Source organism: Myotis daubentonii, chromosome X (genome assembly GCF_963259705.1).
Source record: "Myotis daubentonii chromosome X, mMyoDau2.1, whole genome shotgun sequence".
NCBI lineage: Eukaryota > Metazoa > Chordata > Mammalia > Chiroptera > Vespertilionidae > Myotis > Myotis daubentonii.
The window spans coordinates 10828243-10854942 of record NC_081861.1 but is presented as its reverse complement, the minus strand read 5'-3'; the positions used below and the strand labels follow the sequence as shown (position 1 = coordinate 10854942).

At 55.0% G+C, this 26700-nt stretch overlaps 1 protein-coding gene and 1 pseudogene across 6 annotated transcripts; both read right to left on the bottom strand.

The window, feature by feature from the left end:
• Window positions 1-113: 113 nt before the first annotated feature.
• PDZD4 (PDZ domain containing 4) lies at window positions 114-24834 on the bottom strand. Of its 6 annotated transcripts, none has more exons than XM_059680543.1 (8): window positions 24141-24834; window positions 7019-7272; window positions 5834-5924; window positions 5270-5368; window positions 4297-4359; window positions 3299-3400; window positions 2929-3024; window positions 114-2757 (listed from the first exon to the last, which is right to left on the bottom strand). In XM_059680543.1, exons 1-8 carry the CDS (start codon window positions 24198-24200, stop codon window positions 1210-1212), a joined length of 2313 nt encoding a protein of 770 aa, XP_059536526.1. In that variant the 5' UTR covers window positions 24201-24834; the 3' UTR covers window positions 114-1209. The 6 variants fall into 6 exon arrangements, with proteins under 6 accessions (XP_059536526.1, XP_059536527.1, XP_059536528.1 ...); XM_059680544.1 differs by having other exon boundaries at window positions 7037-7272; XM_059680545.1 differs by lacking the exon at window positions 24141-24834 and adding an exon at window positions 19683-19863.
• On the bottom strand, window positions 12197-12312 carry LOC132225432 (small nucleolar RNA SNORA40; annotated as a pseudogene).
• Window positions 24835-26700: the final 1866 nt, after the last annotated feature.

The window sequence follows — 26700 nt, the reverse complement described above, 5'->3', positions numbered from 1 at the left end:
GCAACACACACACGCATGCATGCACGCACGCGCGCGCGCTCCCTCTCCCACCCCAAACTGACAGGTCTTCTCCCAGCTCTGATCGATGAGAATAAACACAGGGAGGCCAGGAATCACCATAAAAAGGCAGCTTGCTTTATTGTGATGCCAGTGGGGGGCAGGGATGGGCAATCTGCCTCCAATCTGAGGCTCTCTGAGGCTGAGGGGCCTTGGAGAACTGCCCAGTCCACACCTGCAAAGTGGGGGTGCAGGACATCTCCCTAGTCAGCCCAGCTGGCCTGGCATGGCTCTCGCTGGGGTTCAGGCAGCTCCCTCAACTCCATGTGGGTCTTGTCACAAAGCTCTTTTGCTACTACACATGGGCCTTGGCTTCTGGACCCCTCACGACCCTCAGAAGAGAAGCCACACTCCACATGGAGTCAAGCACAGCCCTGGGCTCAGGTATTTCTTCTTGGATGGATATTGCCCCCTCAGGCCCCAGTCTCGGCTCTACCTTGGTCACAGAGGAGGTAGCCTCCAGGGTGAGCCTTGAAAGCCCTTGTCCCCACACCTCAGCCGGAGGCCAGCAGGAAAGCTGCTTCCCATTCTTCCCTTCCTTCCCATCCCTTCCCTCCCACCCCTACCCTCCCTTCTCTTACTCCCCCTCCCACCCCCCTCCTTCCCAGCCCTCACTAGGGGGGGTTCCACCTTTGTCAGGCTGCCTGAAGGAGCTGCTAGCCCCCAGGGCAGGTGCACAAAACAGAAAAACAATTGGCAAGCACAGAAAGGGAGAAAAACCACAAAACAGGGTCGCCTTTGTCTACAAATAGTGGAGGCTCCCAGCAGGGGGGAGAGTCGGCTCAGCTTGGGAGCTGGACATTCTCTTGTGCTTAGGACAATCCTCTTTACCTCTCCTTTTCAGCTCAACACACTGAGAGCTGGGGGGGTGGGGGTGAGTGTGTGCACGTGCATGTGCCTGGGCTAGTGTTGCACACGCGCACACACAGGCGCACACACACACAATGGAAGGGGTGCCCATTCTCCTTGGGGGCTTCTTTCTGGTAACAAAGTCCTGTGCACAAATACAAAGACAGGTGTGTGCACACCTGTGCACAAAGACACACACTAGATTCTAAGGGAGAGGAGGGGGTGGGATTCCTGGAGGCTCACTGGACCTGGGCAGGGGCAGAGGGCCCGCCCTATAGTGCAGCTGGCTCCCATCTGGGCGGCTCAGACGGTGGTGACGGAGAGCAGAGGGTTATAGACTCGCTTGCCGTCAGCTGAGCGAGTGCCATGGGCCAGCATCTCCTGGATGGTGATCCAGTTGTCTAGAATCTTCTTATTCCGCTTCTTCATGGTCTTGCGGTGGCTCAAGGCGATGATGTTGAGCTCAGCCTTGGTGTCGCCATTCTGCTGTTCCCTCAGGCACTCCAACCGGCTCTGCATCATGAACTCACGCCGCTTGCGCTGCTCCCGGGCCCGGATCAGGTGCTGCTTCCGCTCCTCCTTGCTCCAGTAGCGGCCCATCTTCATCTCGCTGACCGCGTCGTCGTCCGTGGTCATGCCACTGCGTTCCTCGCGGATCTTCAGGGCCCGGGCTTTTAGGAGGCGATCACGCACAGGCCGCTTGGCCACATAGCGGGTTCCATCGCTGCGCACCTTGACCTTCCACTCCATGCGGGGCCCTTCACTGGCTGCGGCCACAGCTCCGCCCACCCGAGGGCCACCAGCCAAACTCAAGGGGACGTGGCCCAAATCCTCCAGGCAGCGCGGAGGGGCCAGCTGCAGACAGCTTTGGTAGTGCTCGCCCTCCTGGCCCTGGCCTCGGTGGCGCCTGGAAAGGTAAGGGCTGCCCTCGGGACCCACGCGCTCCAGGGTGACCCCCATCTTGGGGCTGCGGCGGACGCGCTCCTCTGAGTGCTGTCTCCGGCCCACCTCGGGATCCCGGGAGAGGGATCGGAACTTGCCGGGGCTCCCCTGTGGAGGAGCTGCCTTGGGGTGGGTGGCGACAGGGGGGCCCGAGGGGGTCCGATTCAAGTTGGAGTTGCCAGCAGCGGCCCGCCTCAGGGGGCTCTCCTGCAGCGGCTCGGTGAGCAGAGGGGTGCTGCGGCAGCTCTCCCCCGTGTTGTAGGCACTGGTGCTGTCCTTGTCAGACTTCTCGGGCAGCTCGGAGATGTCGGGCAGCTCGCGCTTCTTGGGCTCGCTGGCGCCCAGCTCGTAGACGCTCTCCTCCTCTAGCAGCCAGGCTTTCATGCAGCGCTCCCGCAGCTGCTGCATCTTCTGCGCCCGCAGGATGTTGCGGCACTTGAATTCCAGGTGCCGCAGCTCCTCCTCCAGCATGGCCATCTCGTGGCCCAGGCTCTCGTTGCGGTTGACGTCCAGGGCGCTGTTGCCACTGGAGGCGCGGGCGAAGAGGAGGCCCAGCTGGTTGCCATTCTCCAGGTGGCACTTGATCTCCAGCAGCTCCCGGTAGCGCTCATACTCCTCATCGGTGAGGCCCGGGACCTCGGCACCCCCCAGCCCAGCCCCCTCAGCCAGCAGGGAGTCCATGCTGAAGTGGAAGTCGCGGCTCTGCAGGGCGTCCCCTTGCAGGCCAAACTTGCGCAGGGTGCCGGGCGTGTTGGTGGTGCTCAGGGGCTCATCCCCCAGCAGGTCGTGCTCAGAGCTCTCCTCGTTGCGGGTGCTCTCGTCAGTCCGACCCACCCCACTGTCCAGCTCCTGGCTGTTGCTCAGGCCCGGGCCCACATCCGGGGCCCCTGGCTCCTCTTCTTTTCCGAGCTGGGGTAGAAAGATGAACCCTACTCAGTCTGGGTCCCATTAGCAGGGTCGCCAAAAGAGGATGGGGTGATCAGAAGGGCTTTGGGGTCCAGCCCACCTCCTACACACGCCCAGCCCCTCCTCACCCTCCCTTCCTGCTGGCCCTCCCCACCACCTGCCCTTCTTCCTCACCTGCTGGGCAGGGGGGGATTTCAACTTCCCCTCATTCTCTGAGCCCAAGACATCCAGGAAGTCATCGCGGTCACTGTCCTTCATTCGCTTTGCCAGCTGCAGAGACAGGCCCGTGATGTCCCACTGTCTTAAGAACCTCCCCAGCCACCCCTCCAGTTGCCTCAAGGTTCCATACCCAACAGAGTTAAAAACCTCGGAGAGGGGGTGGTCCCGGCCAGCATAGGCCAAAGGGGAAACAGGCCCTGGGACACTGCCAGCTCTCTATCAGTGCCAGGTTGTTGGCATGTCTGTGCCCCTGACACAGATCAGCAGATTCTAAGACAGAAAGCCTGATGGGAGGGGACCCAGAAACAGCCTGCTAGACACACACCTGGCTCTCAGGCCGGGCCACCAGCAGGGAGATGTTGGTGTTCTCCTCCTGGCTCAGGATGGCCACCGCCTCTTCCCGGTTCTGGACGTCCACACCATTTATCTGTGGCGGGTGAGGAACAATCAGCAGGGATGCCAGAGCTGGCTGAGCGGCGGGCCCTGGGTGAGCACCCTGGGCTGGAACAGGCTCCCCAAGCTTTGGCAGGATGGAGAGAAGTGGGAGGTGCCTCGGGAGAGGACAGCCTGGCCTGTGCAAAGGCACATATGCTCAGAGGACAACATGGGACAGATGTGCTCACATCTGGGGGACAGAGGGAGAGGCTAGTAAGGTGCCAGAGCAGATCCTATGGGCTCACGGGAGCCACCCAGAGCAGCTGTGCAGAGAGAGAAGACCCAGCCTGGTTTTAGGCTGCCTGGCACCAAGCTAAGCTCTTAGCAGGACTGAGCTGGGTTCAGCTAAGAAGTGGTAGGACAGCCCGGCCGGTGTGGCTAAGTGGTTGAGTGACGACCTATGAACCAGGAGGTTGTGGTTCAATTCCCGGTCAGGGCACATGCCCAGGTGGCAGGCTCGATCCCCCAATAAGGGGCGTGCGTGCAGGAAGCAGCCAATCAATGATTCTCTCTAATCATGGATGTTTCTATCTTTCTCCCTCTCTCTTCCTCTCTGAAATCAATAAAAATATTTTTTAAGTGAATGCCTGGCTGGCACGGCTCAGTGGTTGAGTGTCAACCTATGAACCAGGAGGTCATGGTTCAATTCCCAGTCAGAGCACATGCCCAGGTTGCGGCCTCCATCCCCTGGTGTGCAGGAGGCAGCCAATCAATGATTCTCTCTCATTATTGATGTTTCTATCTCTCTCTCCCTCTCCCTCCCTCTCTGAAATAAATAAAAAATATATTTAAAATATATATATATTTTTTTTTTTTTTAAAAAAAAGAAGAAGTGGAGGGGCAGCTGGCACAGTGGAGCCTGGAGTCAGGCATGCTTGCCCCGCTCACCTGGACGATTCGGTCTCCCTCTCGGATCCGGCCGTCTTTGGCTGCAATGCTGTTGGGATTCACCTGCAAGGCACACACATCCTGGGTGGGCACTTGGCACCTCCGCTAAGGTGCCCTGTGAGTAGAACAGGTCAGCCTCACTTCGGGAGTCCCCAAAGCCACCAAAAGCTCCTCGCTCACTCCCTCTTCAGCTCAGACCAGGAGCTCCCAAGCTCCAGGAGGCAGGGACAGAACAGTGGGCCTGGGGCTAGTCGCCTCTCCCTAGCACAAGCCACCAACTTACTGACCCGAACCTTCCAGCCCCTTCCAACACCCCCTCATGCACATGTGCTGGCTGGCAACCCTACACTCCTTTTTGCATGAAAGCCTGTTCTTTCTTGTGTCAGAGGCTAGGATACTTTCCCATACTCAAAAATTAGCAGTGGGATAGTCCTATGAAGGTTAACTTGATTAGGATACTGCTAGACTGTGGATGGCAGCAGGGGAGTCATCCCCCTTCCTGCGGACACACAGATAGGTGGAGGAGAATGACCCCCATGAGTGCCAGGAGGGTGGCTGCAAGACGTGCGAGGAATAACAAAGCCTGGGCGGGACCTTAGCCTGCCTCAGCCTTGCCCACTGTCCCACCCTGGCCATGTACGCTGGGGGAGGGCTGTCAGGCTGGGGGAGGGCTGTCAGGCTGGGCATACACTGACTACTGATGCTAAGCAGGCCTTATCCCTGGCAACTGGGTCCTTGTGGGCAGCCTGGGCACCCTGGGCAGTGTGCAAAGGCCAAGGGGTTGGATGCTATGGGAATTCTCTGTGTGCCAGGCCCTGCCTCACTACCCACCACCATGGTGCCCGTTCACCTCACTGGTGCAGTACAGATGGGCATCATCAAAGTCCAGCTTTGAGGTCCCAGTACACCAAAGACAGCATGAGGCTCTGCTGCCTTCTAGAAGACTCCACTGCCATATTCCCCACCTTCATACCTCTCCAACGTAGATGCCCAGGTCCTCCTCATCATCGGTGCGGTAGCAAACCATCAGGCCCAGCTTGTCCCGGTGGCTGGCTTTATACAGCTCCACCTCCTGCCACAAGGGGGCGTGGGGGAAGCAGAGGAAGAAAGCCCCGGAAATACGTGAGCAAGGACCCATGCGGTGGTGGTGGGCACGGCCCAGCCTGGTCCCCCAGCAGCACTTCACCTGAGCTGAGCCTCCAGATTTGGAGGATTTTCTTACCATCCCCAAATGGCGCATGTGTTTCTTACCAGGAAATGCCCGAGACATACGCACGAGACGCACAGGACGCATAGGACACAGACATGTGCGGGACACAGACTCACCAACATAAACCAACTGTGACCTCACCCGTGCCCTCCCCAACTCAGCCAGACTTGGTGGGTGAGCCTGAGTAACCAGCCACACCCCGGGAAGGACCACAAGGCCCAGCCGCCTGGAAGCAGCAGGAGCCAGGCCTGAGATGGGCTGTAGACAGTCATCCTGGGACTGGCTCCTGAGGCTGGCTGCGGGCCCTGCCCTGGCCGCCTGGCTCACCTCATACTCCAGCTCGTCCACACGGTCTGCCTCCTGCGGGCCGCCCTCCATGAACTCCGCTGGGTCATAATACTCATGGCTGATGGGGGGGCTGCCCAGGAGAAGGGGGGGGATCAGGCTGGCCATCTGCTCCTCTCATGCCCTTGCCCCAGCCCCAGCTCCCGGGCTGGCCAGTCCCACTGCACTCAGCATGGAGCCCTGCTCTGGGTACACCCTCAGGGAAGATGGGGTCAGGCTCTTCTTCCAGAACCCCCTCCTTCTGAGCTACATGCATCCATGCATAGACCAGGAGTGTGCGGGGGTTCACACTGAGGATGCAGGCATGCCTAGACCCCTAAGCCTGTCCCGCACCATCCCCCAGCTCAGACTCCTCAAACCATGCCAGCGGGCAGTGACTTCTCCAAACTGTGGGTATCCTTCCCGCCCAGCACTGACCCCACTCATGCAACGCCCCCAGGAGTTATCCAGGCCCCGGAGGACTGCTGGGGGGCAGAGAAGGGCCCACTCTACCTCCAAGGGTGGCCCTCGTTGCCCCGAAGCTAAGCTTGGCAGCCGGCAGCCCTGGGCCTACCTCTCTGTGGAGGGGATCCCGGGACCACCTCCCTGCAGGCGGGGTTTAGACTAGCAGAATGAGTCAGCGCTCACACAGTCATGAGCCACCAGGCCTGGGTGAGAGGCCCTTCTTCTGAGTGGGCCAAAGCCAAAGAAAGAAGCCGAAGAGATGGAAGAAGTTCAGAGCAGGGAGAGAGATGGGACAGACAAGGATGCAAGAAGATTCAAGGGGTGATGCTTGTGAGGCAGAAGACGATGGGACGGCAGAGGAGAGAGGATGGAGGAGGAGGAGCTGAGGACCTCAACCTTCCAGCAGCAAGATCCCAGGATGGTCCTCCCTTGGCCCTGGGGGTAGATACAACGAGGAGCCTGCTTGTCAACCTCCCCTGGCCCCTTCCCCGGCTGGTGTTCAGCCTGAGGCTAGAGGCCTGGAGATTTCTGAGCCCTTGGGTGCCACAGTCAACTCTGGAGGCCAAGGAGCCTGCTTCCTGCCTGAGAGGGCAAGCCAGTCGGGGTCTCCCCGCCATGCCCAGAGCTGCAGCAACGCAGCTTCTGGGTGGGGTGGGGATGGCTGCCCCTGGTGGCGTGCCCTCTCTGGAGGCAGGGCCCGGGGCCCTCCTGAGGGCGACTCACAGCTCAGATAGGACGTACGGCTCCAGGATGACCATGGGTGGGGTGGGCGGGCGCAGCTTGCCCAGCGCCATGATATGCTCGAAGGTGATGTCAGTCTGAGTGCCACTGTCCACCAGCTGCAGGTCATGACAGGAGTTGTCCCCCCGGAGGCGGGGGCTGCGTCTCAACACCTGTATCACCAGGGGCTCCTTGGAGGAACGCAGGGCCTCCAGGGTTTGCTCCTGAGACAGCTTGGAGAGCTCCTTCCCGTTCACCTGCGGCAGAGACACGCCCCCATGAGAACCCACTGACCAGTGCCCCAATGTGCGCAACCAAGAAATCTGCTGCCCGGCCTGCGTGGCTCAACCTATGAACCAGGAGGTCACAGTTCAATTCCCGGTCAGGGCACATGCCCGGGTTGCAGGCTCGATCCCCAGTGTGGGGCGTGCAGGAGGTAGCTGATCAGTGATTCTCTCTCATCATTTATGTTTCTATCTCTCTCTCCCTCTCCCTTCCTCTCTGAAAAAAATTAAAAAAATATATTTTTTAAAAGAAATCTGTTCTGCTTACTCATAGCGCCCCATTTCCAGGTGAACCCCACTTCTCAGCCCTGTCCCCACAGAGTGCTATCTGGGGATTGCTGGGCCATGCCCTGGAGGCCGGGGAGCCCCAGTGTCTACGCACTAGAACATCCCTCCCCCAGAACATCCCTCCCCCGGGAGCCACTCAACTCTTCTGTGCCCTCACTCCAGCCCCGCCTTTCCTTCAGGCAGCAGAGGCCGGAGTGAGCAACTCAAAGACTGCGAGTCCCCCTTGGCAATAAGTGAGCATTGTTGCTCCTCTCGTGATGGGTTCAGGCGGGAGGGTCTGGGAAGAGTAAGAAGATGCAAAGGACAGGATCTCTGTCCTCAAGGTAGCGAGGGACTCACCAAAGAGAAAAGGCCCCCACACACATGGCCTGGTGGCATCTCAAGGCAGCCTAAGGCCAAGGAAGTGGCCCTTATCCAACTACCGCCGTTTCTTGGGCGCCTGATGTGCCCAAATCTGATGATGATCTATTTGGCAGATGAGGAACCAAGGCTCAGCAAGACGAAGGGGGTGAGTCAAGGTCATGAGCCAGACCAGGATGCGCGCAGTGGTAGGAGTGGGGTGAGCAGGGAAGGAGGAGGCCAAGGAGAAGGTGGGGCTGGAGTAGGCTCTGGGGAAAAGCAGGTTAATACTGGCTGGACAGAGGGCCTTCCGGGAGATGGAGATCCAGGGCGGGTCTCAGCTGGGTAGAGCAAGTTGCTCTAAAGGTAACTTGGGGGGTAGAAGACTGGCCCCAGCACAGTCCCTAATTTTCACAGCAGCCTGTGTGCCTTGGGCTCTGGGATGGTCACTTTCCAGCTAGTGAAGCCCGCAGCCCACGCTGTAGCCTCACAGCCCTGCTTGGCAGGGAGGGAAGAAGACTGATGACCAAACAAACAGCCAGCACCTGCCATGGGGCCAGGCCCTGGAGCAGGGGGGTGGCAGGGTCTTCAATTTACTCAGCAGCTTGTGGAAGGGCTGTTCTGGCCTCCCCAGGCCCTCTGTGGAAGGGCCTCCCCAGGCCACCCACTAGCAGTGACACCCCAAATGGCTACAGCCAGCAGGGAAGTGCAAAGGCAGACCAGACCACTGGGGGCTGCTATGGAAGCTCGGGGCCAGCCTAGGCAGGGGTGGGGGGTGTAAAGGAAGGCTCCCTGAGCAGGTGCCACCTGCCCTGAATCAGGGGAAGAGATGGGGAGGCCTGTTTGCAGGTAGAAGCCAAGTCCCTGACAGCCAGCATAGACAGTGCGGGTCCCAGGAACCCAGTGTGCACCCATGGACAGGGCCCCACATGGGCCAAAGCACCCGGCTTCTCTGCTTGGCTATGCTGTCCTGTCTTCTCATTCTCACGCACAGTGCCACCTTCCTCCTGAATGTCTCAGGGGGATGGGGTTCCTCAGAGAGATGCCCCACCCAACCGTAACATCATGTCTTTCCAGCTGCAACGCGACAGACCAGCTCCTGGTGTCCTAGGAAAGCTCGGGAGTCAGGGACCCCTGGGTACTTCAATCCCTTTCTGCTAGGACCTCTGTGGTCAGCAAACTGCAGCTTGCGAGCCACATGCGGCTCTTTGGCCCCTTGAGTGTGGCTCTTCCTAAGCCTTAGGAGTACCCTAATTAAGTTAATAACAATGTACCTACCTATATAGTTTAAGTTTAAGAAATTTGGCTCTCAAAAGAAATTTCAATCGTTGTACTGTTGATATTTGGCTCTGTTGACTAATGAGTTTGCCGACCACTGTGCTAGGTGATTATGTCCTTGTAGATTTGAAAAATATAGAAAACCGTCAGATGCCTAGGGAGTTCAGAGTTCCTGAGTTTTGGAAGAACAGCTGGAAGGGCAGCGTGGGGCTGGGGGCTCAGGGAACGGGGAGTGGGCTCAGTGGGACAGCTGGGAGAAGCCCCCTCTTGCTTTATGTAGTGGGGGGTATAGGAGGTGGGTCCCTGTGTGGTGTCTGAATGGCAGTGGGACAGAGGGTGAGTGGGGGTGGGAATAGGGTGTGGGGATATAGGTGGGGTTCTGGCTGAGATGTGGAGGCCAGGGGCAGGTGTGTGGGTAGGTAGAGGGTGTGTAGAGGTGGTTGTTTATGGATTGGGTGGGTGTGGTCTGGGTAGGGGTGTGTGTGGGGGTGTGGGGGTCTGGGTGCGAATGGATTGTGTGGGTAAGGGGTAAGGCTTGGTGGCTGTGCGGGTGGGTGTATGACCCTGTGTTGAACCCTCTTCTCCTCCAGAAGCTCTTTGCTCCCCCTCCCCCACCCCCTCCTGCCACCTCCCCACTCAGCACTAAGTGGCAGCCTGTGTCATTATCCTCCTTTGTCTCCATCTTAACCTTTTGGTAAATTATTCACCTGGGGGGTGGGGATGGGGGAGGGGCCTCTCCATTGCCTTTTTACCCCAGATCGCACAGCTGCCACTCTTTCCTGTCCCTTCACACATCCTTCTTTCTGGGAACTAGAGCAATAGGAGCGGGTGTCCTGGGCACCTGCTCGTCACTTCCTGCCCCCTCCTGTCTCATATAGCCACACACAGGTATCCATCTGATGGAAGAACCACACTCGCTGGTAAGCAGACCCTCGCTGAGGCTCTGCCCAAACACCTGTGCATCGGGAGCCATGAAAGGCCCAGCAAACACCCAGGGAGGCTGCTGAGCATGCTAAGCGCGTGGCACAGGCTGGACCCTGGGAGACCTAACACGTGGGTGAGGCTTCACAGCCATGCGACTTGGTTCCTCGGGAACTCACAGAATACACTCCCAACACACCTCGATTTCTGACCTGAGAGGGCCCACCGGGAGTCAAAGGCTAGGATGAGCATGGGGAGGCCAGGCTAGGCCAGAGCAGGCAGTCCCTCAGATCAGAGCGGAAGCCAGGCCCCAAGGAGCCCCACGCAGCCTTCCCAGGAGTTTCCCCGTGAACCCAGGGTGGTCAGCTGCGCCAGAAGCCCTTCCGGTTAAGGAACAGCGATACTTGCTGGATGAGCCCATTGTCAGCAAACTCACGACCTGCCTCTTTTAGAACAAGAAATCCACTTTACCTTCCAACACTTCACATGCCTGAAAGCCCATGTGTATGTCCCACATACCCCCTTCACCCAGTCCCCAATGGCTCTCATCTTCTGTAGCTCTCCAGGTGGGCTGTGCCTTAGCTAGAAACTGCCCTTTGGCAATGAGTCCTGCCGGTGTCACACTGCGCTTGCCTTGCCCGAGACTTCATGCTCTCTCCTCAGGACCTCTCTGCACACGGCTGATTCCTGCTGCTGGGATGGGCCCAAGTGGGTTGGTCCATGGACCACAGCTCAACCCAATCCCAGCTGGGCTGGAAATCACTTCACTTCCACCAGGAAGAGGGGACTCGAGCCTTAGAGGCACCCCTTTGCCCAAATGTGACCCAGGTGGCCGTCACGGCTTTCAGACAGCCTGGTTCCCCGACATACCTACAGAGCGCGCGCTGCCGTCACCACAGGTCCCGAGGGCAGAAGCCACCTCCAGGCCCTCAGTGCCCCTCCTCCTGGCTGAGCCCATCACCCGATCACACACTCAGTCTGGTCCTTACCCCAGCGTGTAAAATGGTTATCTTCCTGAGGGAATTTGTCAATAAGTTTGAAAATGTTCGTCATACCCCCTGATCCAGTAAATTTGGTCTAAAGAATAGATCCTAAAATGATGACAAATAGCATGCGAATTGCAAGGCTGTTAAGAGCAGCATTATTTTTTTACTGTGGTAAAATATACCTAACACAACATTTACCATCTTAACCATTTTAAATGCCAATTCGGTGGCATTTAGTGTATTCCATTGTGCAGCCATCACCTCGATCTAATTCCAGAACATCATCAGCGGGGACGAAGGAGAGCAACACAGGACGCTCAGGGGGCAGTCGCGATTGGGCAGGGGCCTGGTGCAGGCGAGGGAGGGCAGCCACAGCAGCTGCAGCTGCCCCCAACCCCCACCCCCGCCCCCGCCCCTTGGCGGTGCAAGAGCGGCCAGTGGCGGAGGGCGGGGCCCTAGGCGCGCTCGCCCCGCCCCCTCCCAGCCCAGAGCCTCAGACAAAGAGCCTGTCTCTCCGGTCTGTCTCTGGTCTGTCTCTTCCTTCCTTCCGTCTCTCCCATCTCTCCCTCGCCATACTTCCCAAATGCTCTGATGAGGAATCTGGGCAGGACAGGAGGAGGGAAAAGGAGGCCAGGTTTTCCAGGGGGCCCACGAGGATTCCCTGGGAAGCCCCGGGAAGGCCCTTTCACTGTCAGTAAGACCTCAGGGATGTGTTTAATTACATAATTGCTATTATGACTCAACTAACTCCACTCTGATTAGGAAACTGGGGCTAGGAGAAAATAGAAACCAGAACTACCCTCTGCTCTGGCGCAGGGAGCTCTGATGGACCAGCTGGCTCTCAGTTCCGCAGTCCGGAGTGTCCAGAGGACACCAGACACAGCTGTGTCTCTGGCTTCCCCAGCCCAGACAAGTGCTTAGGGGGACTTCCAAGGCAACAGAGCACTGGCCTAGACAGAAGCCTCTGCAGGGAATGGCCATCTGAGCCAAGGATAGGTTCTCTGCATTTAAAAAAAAAAATGTATATATATATATAAAAAAAATGTGTATATATATATATATATATATATACACATTTTTTTTATCATGTTCCTTCTTATATGTATCAAAACTCATACTGAACAATGAGTTCTGGGTTGCAAAAGAGGCTTTATTTTTAGCACCTATATGTAGTTTTTAAAAAATATATTTTTTTATTGCCCTGACCAGTTTGGCTCAGTGGATAGAGCGTTGGCCTGCAGACTGAAGGGTCCCCGGTTTGATTCCGGTCAAGGGCATGTACCTTGGTTGTGGGCACATCCCCAGTTGGGGGTGTGCAGGAGGCAGCTGATCGATGTTTCTCTCTCATCGATGTTTCTTTTTTTTTTCTTTTTAATATATTTTTATTGATTTTTCACAGAGAGGAAGGGAGAGGGATAGAATCAGAAACAACAATGAAAAAGAAACATCGATCAGCTGCCTCCTGCACACTTCCCACTGGGTATGTGCCCGCAACCAAGGTACATGCCCTTGGCCGAAATCGAACCCGGGACCCCTGAGTCTGCAGGCCGGCGCTCTATCCACTGAGCCAAACCGGTCAGGGCTATCTCATGTTTCTAACTCTCTAACCCTCTCCCTTCCTCTCTGTAAAAAAAAATCAATAAAATATTTATATTTTTTTTTATTTCAGAAAGGGAGAGAGAGGGAGAGATAGACACATCAATGATGAGAGAGAATTATTGATCAGCTGCCTCCTGCATGCCCCCACACTGGGGATTGAGCCCACAGCCTGGGCATGTGCCCTGATAGGTAATCAAACTGTGACCTCCTGGGTCATAGGTCAATGCTCAACCACTGAACCACACTGGCCGGGCTGCACTTGTCTTTTCAGTGGCCCAACAGAAGTCCTCCTTCAGGTCTTCCCAACTCTGGATTTTGAAAATTTGTCAATCCACAGGGACATTGGAACATCTGATAGTGGACATCTGCTGCCCCTGATGCCTCCCTTTTCTGCACATACACTTTCCACAGTAAGATGCTGAAACACACCCTGCCATTCCCCGGAGAAACCACAATACCCTTAACATGCTCGCGGATTTAGCTCTGATATAGCCACCTCCACATCTCTCCAACTATTCCACTAATGCCCTCACAAGCTTGCTTTTTTTTGGAGCCAGGATTCAATCAAGGACCACACACATTCCATTGGTTTATGTCTCTAGTCTACTCTGATCTAGAACAATTTACCCTCTTTTTAAATTTTCATGACATTGACTTCTTGGAAGGGTCCAGGGCAGCTGCCTTATAAAATGTCCCAGAGCCCTAGCCAGTTTGGCTCTGTGGATAGAGTGTCAGCCTGAGGACTGAGGGGTCCCAGGTTTGATTCCGGTCAAGGGCACATGCCCAGGTTGCAGGCTTGATCCTATTGTGGGGCGTGTAGGAGGCAGCCAATCAATGATTCCCTCTCATCACTGATTGATGTTTCCATCTCTCTTTCCCTCTCCCTTCCTCTCTGAAATCAATATATTTTAAAAAATAAAAATAAAATGTCCCAGAGTCTGGAATTGCCCTCATTAGATTCAGCTTAAGCACTGTGACAAATTGCTGTATCCTTATCCTTTTTTTTTTTTAATGTTTATTGATTTCAGAGAGGGAGAGGGAGATAGAAACATCAATGATGAGAATCATTGATCGGCTGCCTTCTGCATGCCCCCTACTGGGGATGGAGCCAGCAACCCAGGCATGTGCCCTTGACCAGAATCAAACCCGGGACCCTTCAGTCCACAGGCCAACACTTCATCCACTGAGCCACGCCGGCCTTGCTGTATCCTTATCCTTGCCCCCACCCCCCAACTCTGACAATCCGGAGGCACTGGGGTCAGGTTGTCCCACTACTGGGGAGCCTTGGTTGGTTTGATCTCATAGTCATGGTGGAGGCTGCCAGGGCTCTCGGTGGCAAAGCTGCATTTTCCCTGCCTAATTCACAAGAAATTTGAGGTAATGCCTGGAGACCCTGTGAAGATCCTGTTCTCCACCAACCTTTATCTAATGGTTTTACCATCCAAGAATGATTCTTGCCTGAATAAATTGTATTGTGGCTACACAATGCCTTAATTTGTGTGTGTGTGTTTTTTTTAATTTTTTTTTTATTGATTTCAGAGAGGAAGGGAGAGGGAGAGATAGAAACATCAATGATGAGAATCATTGATTGGCTGCCTCCTGCACGCCCTACACTGGGAATTGAGCCCACAACCTGGACATGTGCCCTGACAGGGAATCGCAACGTGACCTCCCAGTTCATAGGTCGATGCTCAACCACTGAACCACATCGGCCAGGCCAAAATGCCTTAATTTGTAAACATTCTAGCAAGGCCCTAGCCGGTTTGGCTCAGTGGACAGAGCATCGGCCTGCGGACTGAAGGGTCCCAGGTTCGACTCCGGTCAAAGGCACATGCCCAGGTTGCGGGTTTGATCCCCAGTAGGGAGTGTGCAGGAAGGCAGCCAATCAATGATTCTCTCTCATCATTGATGTTTCTATCTTTCTCTCCCTCTTCCTTCCTCTCTGAAATCAATAAAAAAAATTCAAAAAACAATTCTAGCAAGGACACAGCAGTACACTCCAATCACATGTAACTGGCCCAGTAAATGGTGTGCTCCCAGCTGAGCCTCCCTGGATAAGCCGTACCATCCCACTCCCATAAGACCCCCAAGACCTTTCTGCCCTGGGACAACTGCACAAAAAGGGAAGCATGAGAGGCCTTCACCTCCACGGTCTTTTTAGTAGTCCGAGCGTGGTGTGTGCGCCTGGGTGCCCACGTGAGCTGCCTGTATGTTGGTAAGGCTGTTGGGTGATGGGAAAGGAGGGTCAGTTCTCACACCTGACTTGGAAAAACAGATTAGGCCTTTGGGACCCAACTTGGGCAATGACCCCTGGAAATCGATTCGATACGTCTGAGGTGAAGCCTCGATTCTTATTTGTAACAAACTCACGTGCTAAGCGATGTTGGTGTGGTTTGGGGCTTCATTGATTTAATCCAAGTTCCTATCTGAGGTTCTCACTACTCAGCGTGTGGTCCAAGGACCAGCAGCATGGACATCGCCTGGGGGTTTGTGAGAAAAATCCGAATCCCAGGCCCCACCCTGGACCTGTTCATTCAAATCCAAAATTTTAACAAAGGCCCCAGGTTGGAATCAGCTGTCCCAGAGCGCCCTCTTGAGGAACCAGGAGGGACTTGCACACACCTGAACAGAGTTCAGGCACAGATCAAGTGCCTGATCAAGTCCTGATCAAGTGTCTCCTCTCTCCTCTCCCCTCCTCCTCCTCCCTCCCCAAAGCTGCTGAATGGGTGGGTGGTGCTCACACATGCTGGGCTGAAACCTAACCCATCTGCCCTGCCATGCTTTCCCAGGGAAAACAGGCCTCTCAGGAACCTCTGAAATCCTGCTTGAAAAAGAGCAGCAGGGACGACAACTGAAAATATCCTCCCACCCACCCACCTCTGGACTAATTAACCTGGCTGGCCCACGTCTAGCAGTAATCAAAATGGTATTCTCTATGGAGTCCTTTTCATTTCCACTGTTCAAAGCAAGCATGAGGAAGAGGCAGATCCCACTATTAAGAGGAGGGATGCCTGTGACACCCTAAAGCCAACCCCAAGCCCCAGCTTCTCAGTCTTTCCTCCTTCGGCTTGACTCCTGAGCAAAGGGACCAAATCTGTCCATTTCTTTTACGTCAGGAGACGCTCCGAATAATACTGACCTTCTTCTGTCACTGGATATTAACTGTGACATGTCCAGGAGGAGTAAGGCCTTCTCCAGACAATTTCAACATGTTAACAACCGACCTAATGGCTTGATGGCAGCAACTCCGCCCTCCACCCCCACCCAAATGAGATCCCAGGGGATCCAGTGCCAAGGCAACGACCCCAGGAGGCAGGCACTCTTTATTCCCATTTACCAGCCGAGGAAAGGCACTGAGCAAGTATCAGCACACCACACTGTCTTACCCGCCAGGGACCTGACAGAGAAGGAAGGAAAGACCCACTCAGCCCCGGGCTGGGCTAAGTGCTCTCACCTGCTTTTTGTCCTTTGGGGTGTGTGTGTGTGTGTGTGTGTGTGTACACATGTATTTCTTGTTTTTATTTATTTTCTATGTATTTTTAATTGATTTCAGAGATGAAGGGAGAAGGAGAGAGAAAGAGAAACTATCAACGACGAGAATCATTGATCGGCTGCCTCCGGCACGCCCCGCACTGGAGATCTGTCCACAACCCAGGCACGTGCCCTGACCAGGGATGGAACTGTGATCTCCTGGTTCATAGGCTGATGCTCAACCACTAAGCCATGCTGGCCAGGCTATTTTTTTGTTTTTAAAGCTTTACTGAGGAATAACTGCCATACAATCAACTGTACATATTTAGAGCATATAATTTACAAAGTTTTGATGTTATACACACATACACACACACACACACACACGCACACACACACGCACACATGCATGCACGGGTGCAAACATCACCACAATTAAGATAGTGAGCACTACCATCATTGCCAAGTGCCTCATGCCCTTTGTAAGTCCTCCCTTCCAACCATCCCTGTAAATGCTGCTCTTGTCACTATAGATTTGCATTTTCTAGAATTTTCTATCAATGGCTCAGACAGTCCTCAGAAATGAGGTAAGGAAGAAAGGGCATTTTAAAATCTTGGGTCAAGCCCAGCTGGTGTGGCTCAGTGCTTGAATATCAATCTATGACCCGATCCAGGAGGTCCAGTTGGATTCCCAGTCAGGGCACATGGCCAGGTTGGGGGCTTAATCGCCAGTAGGAGGTGTGCAGGAGGCAGCCGATCCATGATTCTCTCTCATCATTGATATTTCTATCTCTCTCTCCCTCTCCCTTCCTCTCTCTGAAGTCAATAAAAATTTTAAAATAAAATAAAATCTTGGGTCAATGGTACAGCAAGGGGAGCCCATGCACATGATGGTTATCGGGATTCAGTGCCCCATTCATGTGATCCACATGATTTTCTTTTCTGTGAAGAAGGGGTCCTACTTCACAGGGACAGAACTAAAGCCCTGCTCAAGTGGGGGCAGGGGGACGGGGAGCATGTCAAGTGGGGAGAGGTGCCATGGAAGATAAATATGTCACCCAGCTGTCCTCTGCTTCATGCTTGGTCACAGTTCGATTCCCAGTCAGGGCACATGCATGGGTTGCAGGCTTGATCCCCAGTAGGGGGCTTGATGGAGGCAGCCAATTGATGATTCTCTCTCATCATTGATGTTTCTCTCTCCCTCCCTTTCTCTCTGAAATCAATAAAAATATATATCTTTTAAAAAGATGAATATGTCTTGGAGAGGGGACAGGCATGGGCCCACTGCCCTGCACCCTGCTCTCAGCAGCAGATTAGCCCTTCTCTCCCCCACCATTGAACATCTTTGTTCATGCTCAGTACCCCTTCCCATTGTAAAAAGGCCCCAGGTGGGGGTGTGTGTGTGGGGGGTGTTCCAAGCTGAATGAATCCCTAGCACACAGAATGGTGGCTGGCACAGTGGGGGCTCAGCAAGCAGGTGTTGGACAAAAGGCAGCCTGGGAGACTACCACAAGAAATGGAAGTTGTCCTCTGGCCTCTCCTGATGTGGCCAGAGGGGAGAAGACAGGTGGTGGACTCACTGGTCCTAGATGCTGAAAGAAGAATAGAGGTGGCTGGACCCTTCAGGGAACGGGTGGAATGGGCCGGCGTTTCCTTTATCACCTAAGCCTACTCTGCCAGGCCTGCCAACCAGCCAGCACATGATGGTGTCTGAGAAGGAGTAAAGAGACAAGCTCAACAGAGTGGAGTGTGAATCGATCTGCCGGAGAGGAGGACACAGGACCAGTAAGCAGGGGCACATGGTAGGCATTTTGTGCCTGGGCTCTAGATGGTGCTAGGTGATGCCACTTCCTCCCTTTCCACCCTTTGTAGCCTGGCTCCTTCGGATTCTAACTCAACAAACATTCCAACACACACACACACACACACACACACACACACACACACCAGTCCCTGCTCAGGGTCCTTTCTAGATGTTTCAAGCTCGCCTCCCCACCACCCACCCTTGAAGGACATGACTTGGATAACAGAAATAGAGCTGGAATTCTGACATGCTGCATTTAAAGTACTGCGATAGCCCAGCCAGTGTGGCTCAGGGGTTGAGCGTCAACCTATGAGATCACGGTTCCATTCCCGGACAGGGCACATGCCCGGGTTGTGGGGTCGATCCCCAGTGTGGGGTGTGCAGGAGGTGGCTGATCAATGATTCTCTCTCATCACTGATGTTTCTATCTCTCTCCATCTCTCTGAAATCAATATATTTAAAAAGTACTGCAATAGCTCAGCCAGCATGGTTTAGTGGTTAAGCTTCAACGAGGAGGTCACCGTTCAATTCCCGGTCAGGGCACATGTAGGTTGCGGGCTCGATTCCTAGCCTATCAATGATTCTCTCTCATCATCACCGATGTTTCTATCTCTCTCTCTGTCTCCTTTCCTCTCTGAAATCAATAAAAATATATATTTTTAAAAGTACTGCAATAGACCATATCAGTAGAATAAAGGGCCAAAGTTACATCAACATCAACAGCCACAGGAAAGGCATTTGACAAAATCGAATGACCCTTCATGAAAAGAACACTCAAACTAGGAACAGAAGGGAACTTAACCTGATAAGGATCATCTATGAGAAATCCACCGCCAACCTCACACTCATTGGTGAAAGACTGGAAGCTTCCCCTTAGATCAGAAACAAAGCAAGGATGCCCACTTCTATTCAACACTATACTGGAGGTTCTAACCAAAGCAAATAGGTGAGAAAAAGAAATAAAAAGGCTGTGACTGGTTTGGCTCAGTGGATAGAGCGTCGGCCTGCAGACTGAAGGGTCCCGGGTTCAGTTCTAGTCAAGGGCACATGCCCAGGTTGGGGGCTTGATCCCCAGTAGAGGGCATGCAGGAGGCACCCGATCAGTTATTCTCATCACTGATGTTTCTATCTCTTTCCCCCTGACAGCAATAAAAATATATGCTTTTTAAAAAAGAAATAAAAGGCATCCATGTTGGAAAGAAAGTAAAACTATCTATTTGCCCATGACATGACCCCATACAATCCTGAAGAATTCACTAAAAACTATAAAAGCTAATAAATGAAGTTTAGTAAGGTTGCAAGATACAGGATCAATATACAAAAATCTGTTATATTTCAATACAATGACAATAAGAAAGATGAAAAGGAAATTGAGAAAATCATTTCACTTACAATAGCATCATAAAAAATAAAATGTGCAGGAATAAATTTAAGAAAAGTACAAAACACCGGTGAAGGAAATTCAAGACCCAAATGTAAAGACATCTGGCCGGGTAGCTCAGTTGGTTAGAGTGTCGTCCCAATATACCAGGATTTCGGGTTTGATCCCCGATCGGGGCACATACAAGAATCAAACAATGAATGCATAAATAAGTGGAACAACAAATCAATGTTTCTCTTATCTCTCCTTTCTCTCTAAAAGTAAATAAATAAATTTACAAACAGACATCCCATGTTCGTGGGTAATAACTACTCACCCAAGCTGATCTACAGATTCAATGCAATTCCCATAAAATCAGTTGGTTTCTTTTCAGACGTTGACAAGTCGATCCTAAAATTCCTATGGAAACTCAAAGGACCCAGAATAGCAAAAACAATCTTGAAGAGTCCAAAGTTTGAGGACTCACACTTGCTGATTTCAAATGTTACTTGCAAAGCTAAAATAAAAGCAATGTGATATGGGCATAAAGAGAAATTTCTCCCAAAAGGATATGCAAATGACCAATAAATAGCACAAGAAAAGATGCTTAACATTAGCCATCAAGAAATGCAAATCAAAACCACAATAAGCTACCACCTCACACACAGTAGGATGACTATTACCAAAAACCTGTGTTGGGCCCTGGGCATCGTCCAGTGCACTGAGGTGTTGCCAGTTGGGATTGCAGGTTAGGGCACTTGCCTGGGTTGTGGGCTTGATCCCTGGTGGGAAGCGTGCAGGAGTCTGGAGGCCAGCAGGGGGCGGGAGGGGTGCAGGCGGCGGGAGGGGTGCAGGGGGTGGGCAGAGAGCAGGGGGCGGGAGGTAAGCAGGGGGCGGGAAGTGAGCAGGGGGCGGGAAGTGCACAGGGGGCGGGAGGTGCACAGGGGGCAGGAGGTGCACAGGCGGCGGGAGGTGAGCAGGCGGCGTGAGGAGTGCAGGGGGCGGGAGGCACGCAGGCGGCGGGAAAAGTGCAGGGGGCGGGAGGAGTGCAGGGGGCGGGAGGCGCGCAGGCGGTGGGAGGAGCGCAGGGGGCGGGAGGAGAGCAGGGGGCGGGAGGCGAGCAGGGGGCGGGAGGCGAGCAGGGGGCGGGAGGCGAGCGGGAGGCGGGAGGCGAGCGGGAGGCGGGAGGCGTGCCTGAGTCCCAAGGCGTGCAGGAACCGGGAGGCGTGTAGCAGGCAGGAGGCGTGCAGGAGATGGTAGGCTAGCTGGAGGCGAGAAGCGTGCAGGATACATGTCTCTCTCTCCCTGTCCCTTCCTCTCTCTCTAAGAAAGAAAAAAAGAAAGAAAAATCAATTAAAAACCTTTTAACAACTTAATCAATTTAAAAATTTACAAACCGTGTTGGGGAAGATGTGCAGAAATTGAACCCTCTTACATTGTTGGTGGGAATGTAAAATGGTTAAGCCCCGCTGGAAAAAGTTAAGCAGCTCCTCAAAAAAGTCAAACAGAATTGCCCTATGATCCAGCAATTCCATTTCTGGGCATACACCTAATAAAACTGAAAGTAAGTAGGAACTCAGACATTTGTACAGCCACGGCAGCATGATTCACAATAGTCAAAAGATGGAAGCGACCCAAACAGCCATCAACAGATGAATGGATGACTATTGTGTGGCATAGCCGTACAAGGGATTATTACTCAGCAATAAAAAAAAAAAAATAGTAGTAAAAAAGAAAATTAGTACTAGTCATGCTACAAGATGATAAATGAATGAAGCCAGTCACAAAGGGTCACATATTGTATGGTTCCATTAAAAACCATTTAGGAAAGTCTGGATAGGGCAAAGCTACAAAGATAGAAAGTAAATTAGTGGGTGCCAGGGGCTGGGAGGTATGGGGGAAAATGGGTACGGGGTTTCTTTTTAAGGTGACGAAAATGTTCTGGAATTAGACAGAGGCCATAGTTGCACAACTCTCTGAATAGACTAAAACCCTCTTATTTGTACACTTTAAGGGTATACGAACTCTCTCAATAAAGCTGTAGTGTTGTTTTTAAGTGCCTAAATCATCAGGCGGAAAGGGCCTGGAACTCAAGGCTAGCCGAGACTCAAGGCTCCCTTAACCTGGGGGTCAGAGACCTCTAGAGATCTAGGAAGAGGCTCCAGGGAGCCCTTGCACAAGGAAGTCATGTGGCAAGTGATGTAGGTGGGCATGTGCCTTTCTCTGGGCTGCATTGTGTCTCAGTGGTGTCCTTTACCCTGGGGTAAGGTGCAGGGGTCACAGGCAGGTAGGGAGGAGGCAGGGAGAAGTGCCACTGAAGCTGGGAGAACATCAGTGTTTCGGAAGCACTGGGGCCAGAGGCAAGGGGTCCCAGAAACTGGCTGGTCTTTTGGGACAAAAGCTTCCTTGCTTGAGAAGAGGCTCCAGGCAAAGTTCTCCCTTCTCTGCCTGGGACTCCAGCCCCCAGAAATAGGCTCATCTGAGATAGCGAATGGCTTTCTCTGCTTTCCAGATTTTACAAATTCAATCCTCTTTTGTCTTCCCTTAACTCAAAGGATGGTTCCTTTTAAAACTGCATCCAGTCCCCGCTTCTGTCCAAACTTTTGCAGGAGCCGTAAAAGGGAACAGCGTTCCCAGGGACTTGGGTCAGGGAGGGCTGTAGCCCAGACTAGGAAAGGGGGGGGGGACTAGCCTTTGCAGGATCCCCATGCTGAGGGCTTACTTGTCCAGGCCTTGGGGCTCTCTCTCAAGGTGGAAAGCCTGGCCAGGGAATTGATTCAAACCCTCCTCAGTCATGGAGATTCCTGAAGGCAGTCCCAGCCCAACCTGTGGCGCCTCCTCCCACTGCCATGGGGATCCCCCCCCCCCAAAGGGTTATCACAGTGTCTCCTCCCAACCATGACTCATTTCGGGCCTGTAATGCAGTGCAGGTTGCCCTCCGCTTTCCACACATCCCCCTGAGGCTGGCCTGACATGAAGCACTACACCAATGCCTCCCCAGCAAAGTCCAGAGCCCACCACTTTGGAACCGCTTGCCTTTTTAAAAAAATTTATTTTTATTTAATTGATTGGGGTGACATTGGTTCGCAAAACCGTACAGGTTTCAAGTATAGAACTCAATAAAACATCACCTGCACACTGAATAGTGCGCCCATCGCCCCAAGCAAAGTCGCTAGGGAAGCGCTAGCTTTTTGATAAAATGATTCCAAGAAAGGTAGCAGTGAGGATGGGATTCCTCGGCCTCAGGGACCAACCAGCGCAGCCCACCTCCCCTACAGTAGCCTGGGTGCCCATCACTGGGATTCCAGGGGACTACCTCTAGGTCCCAACCTGGGTCATTCCCGAATCCGATCCCAGGAGGAGGCAAAAGCAATGAATGGCCAGGAACGGGGTGGGGGTTGGGGGAGTGGGGAGCGTGAAAAGCGGAGGGCCTGTGGGCCCCGAGACCTGCGGGGAGAAAGCGGAGGAGTGCCTCCAGGCTAGGGCTAGATTGCCCTCCTGCCCGCTCGCCCCCCTTTATGGGGGCCAGAAGAACTAGGCTCCCCACACAAATGTTGGGCTTCCCGGGCCTCCCCAACCCCCTGATGCACTGATTCTTCCCCACTTCCCGTGACCCCGCTGATACCTGTAGGGGTTCCCCCTCTTCTTCTAAGGAGACCCCATTTCCCCCAGTCAGCACTGCTCCTGCCTGCACTTATTCCCCAGTCCTGACCAACAAACACGGAGTTGAAGAGCATATCTATCTGTGTCGGTTTGCCCCTGCGTCTCGACTCCCTCTGACCTTGAACTCACTCCACTTAGCCCTGGGGGGCGTCTCAGGCCACACCATCTGGGACATTCCTCTAAGACAGCTCTCAGGGCGCACACAGAAAATACACACACGCGGGGGCCACAGGAGCCCCCACGCACATATAGATGGGGCACAGGTACGCACTCACGAAATAACGTCACGCACAGGCAAGGAAGCCCCGCTCCCAGCACCGGAGCTGGAGTCCGGGCCGGAGCGCGCAGCTCGGTGTCTTCCAGCCACGCACCGCCCGGTCCACACCCCTCGAGGCCGAGAGAGAGAGAGAGAGAGAGAGAGAGAGAGAGAGAGAGAGAGAGAGAGCAGGCCGGGCACTGTGGCCCGCCGACAGCCCTCTCCGCTGAACCCTACGGCGGACACTCTCTGGAAGCACCCAAGGTCTGGGAGCCCACCGTTGGGGCAGGGCCGGAGCGGAGAGTGGGTGCTGGGGTAGGCATCCCCGACCCGGCCAAGCATCTGCGGGGCCCCGGGTTGCCCGTGCGCTCCTGCGCCCCTGTCCCGAGGAGACCTGGATTTGGTGGTCCTCCGAGCCGCGGGCACCAACCTCCCTGTCCTGCTCTGGGTCCAGCACCGCAAGCGTGTGCTGGGTAAAGAGCTCGTTGCTATGCAACCTCTACCCAGCGCCGGCGCCCTCAGCATCGTGACTCCCAGCTCCCAAACGCACCGGACTCGGACCGACCCCAACTTCCCGACCCGGTCCGACCTGAACCCAATGTTCGCGTCCCAATCTACAACCAAAAAGCCCAAAGGATGCGCCCCGCACCCCCTCCCCACGCGGCTTTCCCCCCAGTCTGTGACTGGTTCCCATGAGCGCCAACACCCAGCAGCTGCAGAAATTGAGGGCGAGGATGGCTCCCTACCTCTTCCTCTAGAACCCTCCAGCCTCCCTCCCACATCTGCCGCCCCGGCTCCACCAGGCCTCACCCCCGGGCCCGCTTCCTCCCCAGGTGGCGCCCACGCCTCCCCATCGCAGCGGCCCAACCACCCTACCTGAAGCATTACTTTGTACTGCTCCTCCGGTTTCTGGACCACGCACATATTACATCCCATGGTGCTGGCCGGCGAGGGAGAGGGCAGAATCGGGTAAACGCCTTTCACTGGCCCTTGCGCGGGACCTCGGGTCCCGGGCCAGGGCCGGGAGCCATACCCTAGAGCAGGGGGCGGGCCGCCTAGCGGGGGAGGGGGGCACGCCCCCGAGGGGGGCGCAGCTCCACGCCCCTCGGGTTAACTCTTGGCTGGCTGAGGCCAGGGGCCAGCATGCTCCCCCGCACCCGGCCAGGAAAAAAAGGGAAGCGGGGGATGGGCGGGCGCGCCGGGCGTTGCTTGGCTACAGCCCCCCAGGAGGCGCGGGGGCGCGCCGGGCCGCCGGGGGCGTCAGGGGCCGTGGGCCACGCGCCTCCCCACCCGCGGGGCCCGCCGCTGCCGCTGCCGCTGCCTCCTCCGGCTCCCGCCCATGGCCGCCGGCCCCGGGAGCCTGGCCCTCGCGCTCAGCGCCGCGGCCCGGCCCGCCGACTGGGGGGCGGCGGCGCAGTAGCGACCCCCGCTCGCGGCCAGACCCGCGCCCCAGCTCCTGCCTCGCCCGGCCGCGCTCCCCGCGCTCCTGGAGCCCGTTCTCCGGACCCCAGCTGGCCCCGCTATCTCCAGCTCCCGCCCGAGACGACGGGCACGCGCGCGCGGCCGCGGTGGCGGCGGGGGAGGGGCGCGGGGACGGGGCGCACGCGCGCGGGGGAGGAGAGCGGGGCTGGGTGGGAGCGCGAGCGGCGGGAGGCCTCGGGAGCTGGCGCGGGAAGCCAGGGGCGGGGCCTAGACACGAACCCTGAAGGGGGGCGACCCCTGGCTCCCCGCCACCCCAGGCGTCGGGCCACGGGGCGCCTAGCATTGGACGTACCGCCTGTGCGGTGCCGGCCTGGGAGACGGGGATCCTGTTTGGAGAAACGCCTCCCGGGATCCCTAAGAGGGCTTAGGGCCTTGGAGGGGGGCGCAATTTCAGCCCCATTGCCAGGTCCTTCACGCAGCAGCCCGAATGCCTCTACCCCTCCCAACGTTTTCCCTTTAATGAGAGCCTCTCTCCTTTAACCCGGCCTTTCATTCGCTGTTGTTGAAATGGACACCTTTGTGTTTTTTAAGAATAAAAAGGAAAAAAGCTTGAGATGGCGTGGATCCCAAGCGGCTTGGGATGCCCTGGAGCCCTCGTGTGAGCACAGGTCGGCCTGGCGGCCTGGGTCTGCTGCCTACCTACCTGTCTCTCTAATTCCCAGCTCGCGCTCAGGCACAGAGCTTTAATGTTCCCTCCATCTCTTCCTCTTCTCTCCCACAGCCTGTCCTTTCTTCTCGGACAAGCCTAGAGAGAGAGAAGGCCTTTGCCTGGAAAGCTCATCTCTTGGGTGCCGGGCAGAGCTGCTGAGCTCAAGCTCCCTGGCTGCACGCCTGATTTCCAGGATTTGGCAAGTGACAAAATCATTAACCACACAGGGCCCTTTAATTACACCCCCGCGGTGTGGGAAGGACCTTCCAAAGCCCTCTTTCCTCCCTGACTCCTGATTTATAGGAGAAAGGATGTGAGTGTCCCCAAAAGCAGACCTTGAGACAAGGTCTGGTGGGCAGATTGCGTTGGAAAGTGACCTCAGGATGAAAGCCAGGGTGCCCTCTCAAGTTGGTGGGCACTGGGAGCTGCTGGGACTTGACCTTGCTAGGAGCTGGATAGAGTGTATCTCAGAACTGTCTGTCCCAGACCTGGAGAGGGGACTCCCAAACCTGGTGGCTTAAAACCACAGAAATGTATTGTTACAGTTCTGGAGGCTCCACGGCCAAAATGAAGGTGTTGGCAGGGCTGTGCTCCCTCTTATGGCTCTAAGAGAGGGTCCTTCTTTGTCTCTTCCTAGCTTCTTGGGGTCTCCCAGCAATCTTTGTTGTTCCTTGGCTTGTGGCTGCATCACTCTATTTTTTTTAAATATATTTTTTATTGAGAGGAAGAGAGTGGGAGAGAGAGATAGAAACATCAATGATGAGAGAGGATCATTGGTCACCTGCCTCCTGAACGCCCCACACTGGGGATCGAGCCTGCAACCTGGGCATGTGCCCTGACTGGGAATCTAACTGTGACCTCCTGGTTCATAGGTCAATGCTCAACCACTGAGCCATGCCAGCGGGGCCATCACTCTATTTTTTACCTCGGTCTTTATACAACCTCTTCCCTGAGAGGGACTGTAGTGAGGCTATAGTGAGATGATCACCATGAACCAGGTCTGAGTGTTTCCCCCTCATCAGTCAGTCATAGGGAACCTCCTGCTATGAGTCTACAGGTGTGAGCTGAGGGGAAGTACCATTGTGATGGAGGCAAGGGATCTGGGGTCTAGACTACCTGTCCATATCCCTGACTTGAGCATCTGGCCCCAGTTGGACTTGGCCCTGAAGGTGTCATCTCCACTGGATTGCTGCTCTGCCTGCTTGGCCACGACTCCGTGGGTCTGCTGGTACTCAGCTCATGACAGGCAGCTCCAGTCAATAGGCACTTGATGGCCCACGGTCAGGCTCTAAGTCTGTACCACAG

Excerpts from the sequence above, each read along its gene's own strand:
- PDZD4 (XM_059680543.1), bottom strand. The coding sequence starts at position 24,200 with ATGGGATGTAATATGTGCGTGGTCCAGAAACCGGAGGAGCAGTACAAA. Across the intron at positions 7,273-24,140 it reads AGTACAAAGTAATGCTTCAG|GTGAACGGGAAGGAGCTCTC; the intron begins GTAGGGTGGTTG and ends TCTCTGCCGCAG. Across the intron at positions 5,925-7,018 it reads CCGTACGTCCTATCTGAGCT|CCCCCCCATCAGCCATGAGT; the intron begins GTGAGTCGCCCT and ends TCTCCTGGGCAG.